This window comes from Stegostoma tigrinum, chromosome 20, assembly GCF_030684315.1.
Source record: "Stegostoma tigrinum isolate sSteTig4 chromosome 20, sSteTig4.hap1, whole genome shotgun sequence".
In the NCBI taxonomy this organism is placed as follows: domain Eukaryota; kingdom Metazoa; phylum Chordata; class Chondrichthyes; order Orectolobiformes; family Stegostomatidae; genus Stegostoma; species Stegostoma tigrinum.
Genome location: NC_081373.1, coordinates 12217842 through 12232276, shown reverse-complemented (window position 1 = coordinate 12232276; position 14435 = coordinate 12217842). Strand labels below are relative to the sequence as shown.

At 40.3% G+C, this 14435-nt stretch overlaps 1 protein-coding gene across 1 annotated transcript in view; it reads left to right on the top strand.

The window, feature by feature from the left end:
* Positions 1-13573, top strand: part of ubtd1b (ubiquitin domain containing 1b) — a 99702-nt gene extending 86129 nt beyond the window's left edge. The window contains exon 3 of the mRNA XM_048551590.2: positions 11584-13573. Within this exon, the coding sequence (XP_048407547.2) occupies positions 11584-11966 (383 nt within the window). The 3' untranslated portion in view covers positions 11967-13573. The remainder of the gene's footprint in view (positions 1-11583) is intronic.
* The last annotated feature ends 862 nt before the right edge of the window (positions 13574-14435 follow it).

The following is a 14435-nucleotide window of genomic DNA, read 5'->3' as shown; positions in this document are numbered from 1 at the left end:
CCACTCGATTAAACCAAGGAAATGTCTTTTCTAACGTTTTTTTCCTCCATTTTCTTTGACTACTTAGGTTTGTAAAGATTTTGGAGGAGGAATAAGACTGTTTGGCTGGATAGGTGGGGCTAATTGATGAAACCTTTAGCCAAATGCTCAGCTGGTGATCCTAACCCTATCTGAAGTGGGTGTAAAGCACTTTTTTTTAACAAGACTGAGAAGGACCAAATCATATCAGCCAAATCATATCAGCCTTCCTATCCCTGTATTCACAACATGGTAAAATTAAAGTACACAAAGACACTCCAAATTGCTCCAGTGTTTCCAAACCAAACTATATTAATGACCAATACCAGGCAAGTCAATATCTTAAACAAAATAATTAACAATTTATTAATACAGTAGCTTTAGCAGAGCATATTTAAATATGTGTAGTTTGTTTAATATTTATGACATAAACGCCATCTTCTTTGTTTCTAACCCATAAAGACTAACAAACCCATGGGATAAATCAAAACAAAAATGAGATGTAATTGGCCAGTTCACTTAAGCAGTTTCCATGATCTATAATATCATAGGAACGTGGGATCGTATCTTGCATAGTTCCAAAGATACTGGTCAACATACATAGCTTCCAGTAGGCTCAGGAATATTCGTAAAATGCTTTTATTCAGATTCTATTCTCCACAGTTTAAAGAAATTGACAGGGGAAGGATAACCAGAGAACAATCAAATCTTTCTATAGCTTTGGCACCCACAATTGTTCTGACCAAAAATCTAATTTTTAATGTCAGTTCAAACTTTGGTTTAGCATTGTTTGAGACTGGTTGACACCAACCTCCCTGGGATGACCCCTGCCAACATTGAAACATCTGCCATATGTTGGAGCATAATACTTCTCCGGAAATGGAATATTTATAGCGTTCTTTGAACAAGAATTAACCTGCAGTTAACTTCTAGACCTGACCTCAAACAAATATTGCTTTATTTGTTCTCTTTTAAAACAAAAAATCTGTTGCTCACAGCTGAAAGATCACCTTCAGCTCTCAGTTCACAGCTCCATTGGAGACCATTACTGTCATAACAGTCTAGTAAAAGCCATCTTTCTCTACGAATCTTCTCATCTTTCTTTTATTTTGTTGACTGATCCTGACCTCCAGTTACTTTCCAATAACAAGTATTGGGTAGTGATCAGGAGCAGTCAGCCTCCTGTTATTTCTAAGTCAGTATACCAAGGACAAGTACTGTTGTCCTGCCTTAGACCAGAAGTCAAATCCAAGATGTTCCTATTCTGTTGCCCATTTCAGGGTGGGGCAGTCTCACTAAGTGTCTAAAAAATAAAATTGTGCTGGCAAGCCTATGATGCAGGTTTACATCTCTGCTGAGCTGAGACTAGACCTGGGTGTGGAACAGGATTCATGTGGAAGAGGATTTTTTTGAACCATCATCTGATGTGCTGATTAAATATTAAATATTAAACCATTGACCTGATCTTTATGGAAGAGGTTTAAAGAAGAAATAGGATGTACACAGGACTAACTGATTTCCCAGGCGTGTAGTCTCCAAACACCCTAAGACAGGAACAGAAAACTGCATGCTCTCAAAAATTTGTAAATAGTTTGGTCAGAGCAATGCCTGTTAGAACTATCGACATTCGATGTTTGTTTATTTTGGGCTCAAATCTTCTGGACTGATTCTCAATTAGTTTGCCTGTAGCTCTTCAACCTCTTGCAAAAGCGGTTTTATGGCCAAAATCTCACGGGGGTTATGCAAATAGTGGCACTAGATGGTTAATTTGTCTTAACCACTGTCCCTATAAATACCATCCCTCTGTTAGCGAGTTTTGAGAAGATTTGTAGCTCAGGTTGAGGTTCTGGATGTGAGATTGCTCGCTGAGCTGGAAGGTTAGTTTTCAGATGTTTCGTCACCATTCTAGGTAACATCATCAGTGAGCCTCTGAAGTACTGGTGTTATGTCCCGCTTTCTATTTATGTGTTTAGGTTTCCTTGGGTTGGTGATGGAGGCTCACTGATGTTACCTAGAATGGTGACAAAACATCTGAAAACTAACCTTTCAGCTCAGCGAGCAATCTCACATCCAGAACCATCCCTCTGTTCCTGCACTTTGAATTACCTAAACAATTTAAAGCATGTTTGCTGATCTCCCGTGGCTTGGCTCAATGTACTTCTGCTTTGCGAATTTTCTCACCATTTAGAAAATAGTCCATGCCTGTATTCTTTTCTTCCAAAGTGCAAAACCTCATATTTGCTCACATTGAATTTCATCAGCCATTTCCTGGACCACTCTCCTAAACTGTCTAAATCTTTCTGTAGCTTCCCCACCTCTTCAGCACTACCTGCCTGTCCACCTATCTTTGTAGAATCGGCAAACTTCGCCAGAATGCCCCCAGTCCCTTCATCCAAATCATTAATGTATAAAGTAAACAGCTGCGGCCCCAACACTGAACCCTGTGGGACACCACTCGTCACCGGTTGCCATTCCAAAAAAGAGCCTTTTATTCTAACTCTCTGCCTTCTGTCAGACAGCCAATCCTCAATCCAAGTCAGCAGCTCACCTCGAACACCATGGGCCCTCACCTTGCTCAGCAGCCTCCTGTGAGGCACTGTATCAAGGGCCTTTTGGAAGTCTAGATAGATAACGTCTACTGGGTTTCCCTGGTCTAACATACCTCTTCAAGGAATTATCCTTAAGTATTAGAACATTATTTTCAGAATCTGCTACTGTTTTGTGGACCACAGGGATTTTTGAGTTCTAATAGGCATTGCTCTGACCAAACTATTTACAAATTTTTGAGAGCATGCAGTTTTCTGTTCCTACTGTCTTAGGGTGTTTGGAGACTACACGCCTGGGAAATCAGTTAGTCCTGTGTAACATCCCACTACTTCTTAAAACTGCTTCCATAAAGATCAGGTCAATGGTTTAATATTTAATCAATAAACATACAAAATATTTGAGATATTGAACCTGAATGATTTAAATTACACCTTTTTACTGCTGAAGTTTATTGATTGCACTTTTGTTGAGTCTTAGTAGCTATCCTGTGCCTTGTAGCTGTGAATCGAAGCTTAATCTAGTTTTTCAACGTAGGTTGTATCTTCCTGTTATTTCCTTCCTACACCCCACACTTTGAGATGTTTGAAGTCTTATACTGGCAGAGTTTAGAGATGTTGAAATTGTTAATTGCACTATTAACATTAACATAGATGACTGCATGCAGAGACAGAGCGTGGTCTGTAGAGTTTGTTTCATAATAAACAAGTATTGAAGTGCGTTGTGAGGAATGAGGTTTCCTAAGCTGTTAGGACTTTTTTAGAACTAACTTGCCAAGAAAGGATGATAATGCAGGGTGTCGAGGACTTAAGGCAAGTGTGGAGTGTGAAACGAATCAAAAATAATTCTTTTGACTGAAGGAGTAAATGAAAAATGCAGTTTAGGACAGTTACATTTTGGATGTTTTTCGAAAGGATTGGATCACTAGGTTTGTTTTCCTTGAAGCAGAGTAGGCTGGGGGTGGGGGGGGGGTAGGGTTTTGATTTGAGGTATGCAAAATTGAGAGACATTGACAGGTCATGAGAATCTGTTCCACATGGCAGACATGTCCAAAACCACAAGACAAAAGCTGAATTTGAGGAATGAGTGGTTTGGTGGAGATGTGAGGGGCGGGGGAAAAAATATTTCATGGGAAAAAATACATTTGGCCTGAGAGATGGAGACAGGTGTACTTGGAATATTTATGAAGCATCTAGATGAGCTGTTAAAATGCTGGGGTATAGATGGGCTGTAGACCAAGTGGTATCATAAATATGGTGGGCCTCAAGACCAGTTTCTGTGCTGCATGACTATGAAATTGTCATTATATTTCTGTTAAGGTCAAAAAGCTTATGGAGTTAGATTGGGCAGGGCAAGAGAAACTTAACATCTAACTGAGACTAAATAATTCACGATTTCTGTTCTACCAATCACTAAATGTCTTAGTCCTTACTTTGAGCCTGGGACTTTCCTGTTCATTTATTCAGTCCTCGTGCTACTTTGGCTCAGTGGAAGTTAAGTGCACAGAGATTTAAAGTAGTCCACAAGGCAAATAACCTTTCAGCTAGTTGTTAAGACATCTTTGAGCAACGTGCATGACCAAGTTCACAAGAATGAACTGCATCCAAAGTGAAATCGATAGACCATCTGATAATCGTCAACTTCACTTTCTTGCCTTTTCTCCATAACCTTTGATTCCGTGCTGGTTTTTTAAAAAAAATCGTTTATCTCAGCCTTCAATGTTCTACGACCCTAATTCCAAGATTCAGTACTCTGAGAAGAAAGTCCTCCCCATCTGTCATTAAATAGCAACCCCTGACTGGGATTATGCTTTCTGATCCTAGACACACTCGAGGGGAAACAGCCTCTCAGTATCTACTTTTTCAAGTTCCTGAGAATTTTGTATGTTTTATTCAGGTCGTTGATCTAAATGCCAATGAATACGAACCCATCCAAACCTGCTCAACCTCTGTTTTAGTAAGAAATTTCTCCATACCAAAAAAAACCTAGTGAGCCTCCTCCTGGCCTGCCTCCAATGCTAATATACCTTTTCTTCGATAAGAGACCAACACTGTTCACAGTATTCCAAGTATGGTGTGACTAGTGTCTAGTTTTAGCAAGATCTGTCTCTTTTTTACGCTATTTGCTTTGAAATAAAGGCCAACATTCCATTTGCATTTCCATTAAAGGTGAACCTGAATGCTAGTTTTTTTGTGATTTGTGACTCGAACCCTCCAACCACTCTGTGCTGAAGCTTTCTGCGCTATTCCCCATTCACCATGATATTCACCTCTGTTCTTCCTGCTCAAGTGTATACTTCACTTTTTGCCCCCACATTAAAGTCTATCTGCTAAGATTTTCTGCTGTCTATCAACCTGTCAATGCCACTCTGTGCCCTTATTTTTATCCTTGCTACTTGCCTTCCCAAATAATTTTTGTGATCTGAAACTTGACAATAGTACAGTCACTTTACTTATCCAAGTCATTAATACATATTATAGTAATGTGGCCCCAGTACTGGTCTCTGTAGCACTCCACTTTTGTAGCTTACCATCCTGAAAATGCCTTTTGGACACACCTGTCACCAATTTCACTAAAACATGGATATGTAAACTTTTCGTCTTTCTTCATGTGAGAAAGCACTCAACCATGGCGTTTAGTTGAGAGATATTTTCCTAAAGTTGAACTGTATTTGGAGTTCTGATGCCATTTACACTGTAAGAAACCTAGTGATGATGTATTGGTGGCAGTGCACTGAAATTGCATCTATGGAGACAAACAGATAGCAAGACCCAGAATCCTGTCATCCTGACATGGCACCTGAAGGCCAATTAACTCAATCTTTGCATTTCTATTCCTTGCTATTCTTTTTCCTGGAATAGGATGGGCTTGAAGATATTGGGAATAATTGTTTGGCAGGGGTTGCGGTTTGAGGTTGGGGCTGGGTGGTTGGATAACGTTTGAAATACAAAATTATAGCATCAATATCTACATCTTGCATTGCATTGTACTGTTAGGAATATTGTAAATTTGGATAATTCTCATGTTCTCCTCCAAACCATTTTTGTAAATAATGAACAACAGTGGACCTAACACCGATCCTTGTGGCACAATGCTATTCATGGGTCTCCAGCCTGAACAACAGCCCAGTACCGTCACTGTCTCCTACTGTCAAGCCAATTTTGTATCCAATTGGCTGGCATCCCCTGGATCCAAAGGGATATAATCTTACTAAACAATTCATCAACCACATTAGATCTCATACCGATGTCAACTATTCCTCCAATACTACCCCTCTCTAACCTGCACCCCTCATCACACTCCCCCCCACCCCCCCACCCCCCACCCCCCTCACCCCCAGCACCTCACTGCCCTTAACTTGCCTAATATCTGGGGATACATGTGCAAAGTTCCTTGAAAGTGGAGGCACAGGTAGACAGGCTCACGAAGAAGGCGTATGGCCTTCATTTGTCAGAATATTGATTAAAGAAGTTAGGATTTCATACTCTGACTGTTCAGGATATTGGTTAGGCCACTTTTGGAATACGGAGTTCAATTCTGGTCTCCCTGCTACAGGCAAGATGACCTGAAACTTGCAAAGGTGCCGAAAATATTAACAAGGATGTTGCCAGGGTTGGAGGGTTTGAGCTATAAGGAGAGGCTGGATAGGCTGGGGTTGTTTTCTCTGGAGGAGCGGAGGGGTGTTCTTACAGAGGCTTATAAGATCAGGAGGGGTATATGTCTGTTGAATAGCAGATAAATGTTGAATATGTCTGTCTTTCCCCAGCGTAAGGGAATCCAAAATTAGGGTGTGTATGTTTAAGATGACAGGGATCTTAAAAGGGACCTGAAGGGCAACTTTTTCATGCAGACAATGGTGCATATATGGAATGAGCTGCCAGAGGAAGAGGTAGAGATGGGTACAGTTACAATTTAAAAGACATTTGGACAGGTCTGTTAATTGGAAACATTTCCAGGGATAAGGGCAAAATACTGGCAAATAGGACTAGTTCAGTTTAGTAAACCTGGTTGGCGTGGGTAAGTTGGGCTGAAGGGCCTGTTTTCATGCTGTATGACTCTGTGACCGTTTACGGTTGAAGGACACATGTTGGCCACAGCTGCAGGGGAATTACCCTGCTGCTCCTCGAGTGGTTCCGTGGCACTTTAGTTGGATAATAAACAAGCACATGGAACGTTGCCTGAAGGTCTTCACCTAAAAGATAATAGTATGTTTGACTGCCTAAGTTTTATATACTCTGCTTCCAATGTTGTATTTGAACACATGACCACCTCATTCAAACAGTGGCTACCAACTGATTTTGAGTTTTTAAAAGTTTTGCTTCTGTTTTCCTTTTCATCGCTCACCTTGTCACAACATGCATCTGCAACCTTTGCTTTATATATACAGTAGAATGTAGTTTTGATTCGGTTCCCTGTGGGTTTCTGAGGCTGCTGAATCTTGCGGCATCAGGATGCTAATTTTAGCTAGATATAGTTATGCTAGCTTCATCAGATTTTCACTCTGCACATTGTTACAGTAGCCTTTAGTGATGTTTTCTCTTATTTTTCCCTCTAAGTTCTTCCTGTTCTAGTACTGTTCGCCTTGCATCACTAAGAGAAATTTATTTGCTTGAATGGTTAGTCATCCTGATGTCTGCAATATCACATATTACCTCCCCCTTTGTCTAGATTGTACTCCTAGTTCAAAGGATATCCAATTCTTGCCTTCCTGCTGAGGAGGTTCTACAGAAGCCGATTGCTCGATGGAATGATCTGGAGACTTATGATCCTGTTGTTATTCTACCTGTACTGATACCAAGCCAACTGACAATCAATGACCTGGTGACCAGCTACAGGACCTGTGTTCACTGACCTACATGAATCATCCATTCCAACAATGCCTTGGTTTTCATCCTCAAATCCCTGTAGTTTTGATCAATAAAGCCTCAAGTTAAACCTCATTTCTTTTAAAATAGAACACAACTGCCCAGTAACTCAGGATTGAAGACCAGTGCCTGCAATCTAAACATTTAGGTCGATGATTGTGCCACTACAATCAAAGCAATCCTGAGCACTGGAACTTGCTCATAAACTAATGGGAGTAAACGTGATTTGAAGTCTGAGAGGAAGATGACTAGCCCCTAATCCTTATCAGAACAGAGGTCTATCAGTCACTGGAGCCTATTTCACCATTCAGTTTGCTCATAGTTGACAAAACTACATTTATGTTCTTCAAATCTGTAACTATTTAATATCCATATCATCAAAATACCCAATTTTGACTCCTACTCAAAGCAGCAGCGTTTTGAAGATTTCCACTATCTTTTGTGTGAAGATGTTCTTCGTGAAGTACAACAGCTTAAATTTATGTGGCATTTTTAACTTCACACAATGTCAGTTAGAATTTCATTCTGAGCCACATGAGATACTGAGAGCAGCAACCAAAAGTGTGCTGAAAGAGAGGTAGGCTTTCAAGAGCATCGTAAAGAAGAACCCTATCCTCAAGAGTGAATTTTATGTTTGTTTGAGGAATGTGGGTATTGCTGACAAAACTGTTTATTGCCTAATACTGATGGCTCTCAACTCTGGCTTGTGAGATCTTGGAGGGCATTTAAAAGACAACTACATTGCTTTGGGTCTAGAGTCATATGTATGCCAGACTGGTAAAACTGACAGATTTCCTTCCCTAAAGGACATTGGTGATTCTCAAAATCTTAAATCACTAATGTTTATCATTTGGCTTTTAATCCCCGTTTTTTATTGAATTCAAACGTCTAGTTCTATCATAGTGGGATTCAAACCCATATCTCTGTAATATTGTTTCTCCCTCCGCAGATACTACCCCATCGGCTGTGTTTAGACAGCACTTTGTTTTACCTCTAGCAACTCTGGGTTACTACTCTCTAGTGGCGTTACTACCACCCTTAAAGGCTTCGGAGACCAGGCAATTGAAGCTTGCTCCCAAAAGTTGAGGTGATTAAACTGGGGCTGTATTTGAAGTCAGCATTTAGAGATGAAGAGAAACAAAGCCATGGGAGGGATTTGAGGTGGAAAACCAAGGCATTGTTGGAATGGATGATTCATGTAGGTCAGTGAACACAGGTTATATTGACAAAAATACCTTTTGCATATAAGGATGTAGGTGGCATTGGTTCAAATGAGCTTTAATTCTTGGGGTTGAAGTGGGTAGAGAGTTAGGAGATTTCCATCAGGCTTAGGTGTTGCTAGGAGCCTGTTTTGGTGAGGAGGCTGCGCAAGGCGTTATCGAATCATAGTCATACACCATGGAAACAGACCCTTCACTTCAACCAGTCCACCCTGACCATGTTACCAAGCTGAACTAATCCTACCTGCATGAGTTTGGCACATATCCCTCCAAACATTTCTTATTCATGAACTTATCAAAATGTCCTTTAAATTGTGTAACTGTACCCGTTTCCTCTGGCTGTTCATTTGACACATGAACTGTTCTGTGTTTTTAACAGAAAGAGTTGCCCCTCTGTCCTTTTTAGAACTTTCTCCTCTCACCTTAAGAATATGCCCCCTACTTTTGAAATCCCCCACATCATGAAAAAGACCCTGGCTATTTGCTTTATTTGTGCCCTACATGATTTTATAAACTTTAATAAAGACACCCCTCAAGATCCTGTGCTCCAGTGGAAAAAGTCCCAGCCTATCTGATCATAGTGAACGGTGGTCCCGGCTCGAAGAGCCGAATGGCCTATTCCTGCACCTATTGTCAATTGTCTATTTTTATAATTTGAACCCTCTATTCCTGGCAACATCCTGGTAAATCTTTTCTGAACCCTCACCAGTCATAGTAATATCTTTGCTAGAACAGGATAGCTAGATCTGCACAGAATACTCCAGGGGAGGTCTTAGCATTGCCCTGTGCAATCTCAACATGACATCCCACTTCCTACACTGGGAAGTCTGAGCAATGAAGGCGAGCATGTTGAACATCATAACCACCCTCTCTACCTCTGATGCACATTTCAAAGAACTATGTACCTGAACTGCCAAAGTTTTTCTCCACAACACTACCCAGAGCCCTACCATCAATTGTACAAGTCCTGCCATTGTTTGTTTTTCCAAAATGTAAAATCTCACATATCCAAATTAGACTCCATCTGTCACTCCTCAGCCCATGATCAATTGAGTTAAACATCGCTTTGTAATCATAGATAGCCTTCACTGTCCACTCTACCACTCATTTTGGTGTCATCTGCGAACTTACTAACCATTTATTTATATTCTTATATATATATTCTTGTCCAAATGACGAGCGAAAGTGAACCCAGTACCAATCCATGTGCAACACCGATAGTCACAAGCCTCCAGACTATCTGTCTCCTACCATCAAGCCAATTTGACATCCAGTTGACCATCTCATCTGAATCCTATCTGATATAACTTTACTAATTTGTCTACCATGCAGAACCTTCTCAAAAGCATTACAAAAATCCATGTAAATGGCATCAACCGCTCTGCTCCCATCAATCTTTTTGCTTGCTTACTCAAGAAACAAGTTTGAGACACACTATTTCACTTTTGCACAAAACCATGCTGACTATCCATCATCATTAGTCCTGCCTGTCCAAATGCCTATGAACCATAGGGAGTTAAAGATGGTCTTAAGACCAGAGATGAATTGAGGACAGTGGGATTGAGCAAGGGAATTGATAACAGTGAAACAAGGAGAGGGATCAAAGTCAAAACAATTTCAGAATTCTCATTGAGGGTAAATAACATTCCAGAAAGAGGGAAAGGCAAAGTGGTGAAGGGAATAAAATAGTGCACATTCAAGGAGTTACATGTCATGAGCATACATGTGGAAGTTTGGCTGATGTCCGCATTATGATCACGTGAGCATTGGACATACAAGTTTGGAACAGTGATAACATGTTCAACTTTGAACCTGCACTGAATAAAATCATGGCTGATCTGGTTGTGGTCTGCACCCCACAACCTGAAACATCTTGATCAGTCAAATCTTGGGCAATCCCAAGGGATAATTTAAAGGTGAATAAATGGATGATTTTATGGTCATGTGGATTTTAGTGAGGAAAAGCCAGTAAAATACACTGGAAAGTTTTTCCACTGTCATTACAGTCCCGTGCTCCTGAAAATGCTGCTTGGCCTGCTGTGTTCATCCAGCTTCACACTTTGTTATCTTGGATTCTCCAGCATCTGCAATTCCCATTATCTCCCATCAATCTTGAGCAAGCTCATTGTCAAATAGGTGATTGTAATTGAGAATCTTCCATACTTGCTCCAGTTTTAAGCTTGTGTCACTTTATTTTGACTGTCTTAAAATCATATTTAACTTTGAATATTTATTTATTTTGTTACCTGCATCATTTTTGAGCTCCACTAGGTTTTCTTGGGGGTTAGATTTCTTCCCAGAAAAATACAACATTTATAGAGCCATATGCTCTGAAGGGCCTTATTCAGTCTTTGTTAAAAATAACTTATGGATTTGAAGCAAAAAGATCTTTTCTGGTTCATGTAGAAATCGCAGCTAACAATGGTTACCCCACACATCTAGAAACAGGATGGTGAGTACATAAACAAACTCAACTTATAATGCCTCTTATGGGTGAATAACCAGCTATAATTGCAACTCTCAAGTGAATAATGGTCATGTAAGTCAATCCCAGAAGGATTTATAGCCGTGGGTAAGGGAAGAATAGAGTCTAAGTTGGGAGGAGAGACTAGTAACCTGAAGCTTTAAATTTTTAAACATTTACTCCAAACGCAGGAACAAGTTGCAAAACATATCTGATTAGCCATTACATTCACTGTTGATGAACAGTACTGATGCACTTAAAAATAGTTAATGACAGCAGTACTGTAGGTAAGTATAAATTATATATACTATAGCCATGTAAAAAAAGTAACATGATAAATTGATAGGTTGGCATATAAATTCTTGACCTTCTGTCTGACCTGGGATGTTCTGCCTTGAAAGGAGGAATAGAATAACGTTGATTTTTTTTTTCCACTAAAAGTGTTTTTCCACCCCACCACCATCCTGTTCAGGTTCATTAACGGAATGTTACGACGAGCTTGGCAACCGTTACCAGCTTCCTGTTTACTGTCTGGCACCACCTCTGAACCTCATCACTGAGAAGGGTGATGAGGAAACTGCTGACATACCCGATCCTCCGGCGAATGCCAAGCGAGAATTCCAGCTCAAGGTGCGCCTGTCTACAGGGAAGGACGTCAAACTGAATGCCAGCATGGCAGACACCATTGGGCAGTTGAAGAGGCAACTGCACACGGAGGAGGGTATCGAACCTTCCAGGCAGCGCTGGTTCTTCTCGGGGAGGCTACTCACTGATAAAATGCGACTGCAGGAAACAAAAATACAGAAAGACTTTGTGGTCCAGGTTATAGTTAATGAGGTCGCAGCAATTTACTGAACTACCAGGCAAATATATATGAAAATATGCAAGACACTCGACTATATATCTTTTATCTAAGAACAAACTGTGAAGGGCTCTAGAACTTGGTCGGCATAGGGAGTGCACTTGAATGTGTGTGGTGGTCTACCTTGGCCATTATCAGTTGGTCAGTCAAATATAGCTTAAGGCCAAAAACAGGAACCATTTTAATGGATATCTGGCGGCCTTGATACTCCACCTTTGGTTGGCCAATGGATATTTTTGTTTGTAAATGAAAATAATTCCTGTTGTTCACCCACCTCTGTTTGTCTCTTTCTTTCAGACTGTGTGTGTGTGTGTGTGTGTTTCTTTTTCTCTCTCTCTTCTCTCCCTCTCCCACCCTCCACACCCCCTGCCCCCCACTCTCTCTCTTCTCTTTGTGTAGCTGTCTGTTGGTCTGTCTCTCTCTCTTTTCTGCCACCTCTTCCCCATTCACACCACCCCAAAAAAAGTCTGATTATTTCACTGTTGTCCTTTGAACCTTGGGACTTTTACAGTGACGACCTTTTTAAAGGTTGCTATATAGTAGCAGTACTGCGAATGTTTTACACTGGCTTTAATCATGCAGTGGTTGATCACTTTTTTGTTTTATGCTGTCGATCTGTAAGGGCCCAGCTAAGTACCAAAAATTTGCTTTTGTGTGTTTATGTAGAATTATACCAATTGAAGTCTTTATGTAACTGTGCTTCCATTTTTAAAAAAGAAATTATTAGACTGCAGTATGGATTCAGCAAAATTGAAGTTTAAGAACAGCTGCTGGAAATATGTAAGCAAGTCACCTTCTGTCTGTATAGAGAAAGGAAAGGTAACATCTTGCATATAAATGTTAAAACTGGAACATACAAAGCCCAGTTAAATGAAAAATCAGTCTTGTCTGGATCTCTTTAACCATGGAGTTTCATGAACAAACTGCACAAGTTTTAAGTAATGTTCCTGTTTTCCTTTTGGATTATATATGTCAAATCTATAGATGTGAAATTGTTACATTTTTTATTGGGTGAATTACAGTCTCCAAGAACAACTTTTTCTAAGGGCATGCCCTTTAAGTTCCACTGTGGAAGTACAACAAGTGATGAATTTAAGCACAAATGAACATGAAGTTTCCTGTGCTTTATGCACAAAACTGCTACATGTGATCATTGCACTGTAGTTTGAATGTACCTTGCATACAAGATCAAACCTGGGGATGGGGAGAGAAGTACTTGGAAATGAATGTGCTGGTTGTCTTGGATCTCTGTTTTGAAATGTTCAAAACGAACTGGGCTAGTGTGAGTTATTTGCAAGTTTTACTGGAATTTTTCTTCTCAAGCCATGGCAGAATTATGGGCTGAAGTCAAGCTTTTGATTTGTGCTGACTGTCCAACAAAGCTAGTCATATTTTCACCCCTCGTCATTGTACCTCCTCTTTGACTACTCAATCCACAATGCTTATTTTCTAATTCAGACAAAGGATGTAAAATGTGAAATATTAAGTTGTCTTCTCTCTTTTTCTCTCTCTCTCTCTCTCTCTTTTCTCCCCACCTCCCCTCCCCCCACATTCATCTGCTGACTTTATTTCTATTTCCATTATTTCTGGCCATGTCCTTCCACCCCCCCCCCCCCCCCCCCCACACCAAACGCACAATTTTTGAGAGCAGGAATACTGTATGCTGTGGGACCACATTGTACATGCAAGATTTTGTGACCCATTCAAAGTCACCTGTTCCTTGTCTGCTCTTCACAGCTGTGATGATGGTATGGCATGTCTGTGGTTTGGCCTCAGGACCATTTTAATCTTGGCTCCTAAGACGCTACGCCTGTCTACATTTGGGATGAGGAAAGAACCTGATTTGGGTGGCTGTAGCTCTGTTGAAGAGTTTATTAATAGTTCCATCCTTGTTCACTCAAAGACAGGTTTATTGGTTGAAAAATGGCTTCCCTTTCCCCATGTCCTTACTGGGAACTGATACCCTGTTGCATTCAACTGTCATAACGCTAAGGTCTTTTCATCTCCGGCATTAATTCCCATTTTTAAAAATATGCGTTTTAACCTATTTCTTTGGCTGACAACTTAATGTGGGAATCTATGAAGATCTTTCTTTACAGGTATATGAGGTGAAAAATATAAATACGATGTTGAAATTATCTTGTCCAAGACTGTGTTATCTTTTGTTTACTTTAGTACTATAAACAAACATCCTTTCCTTTCACAAATGTAAAATTCCATATAGCCTTTCTTGGGATATACGGCCAGTATTCAGGAGCTCCAGTAGATTCAGAGCTGGAGAGAAAGGTTGATGACTCTGAGTACTGTAACAGTAACAGACAGGAGAGAAGACGACAAAAGGGATTCGTAAGTAGGAGGAGGATAGGAAAAAATAAATCAGGGAGGCTGGTGCAAACCTAAAAGAAATGGAAATCGGCTTAATAAAAACAGTAAAAAGTGCTTTGATGGAGAGCTTTTGTTTA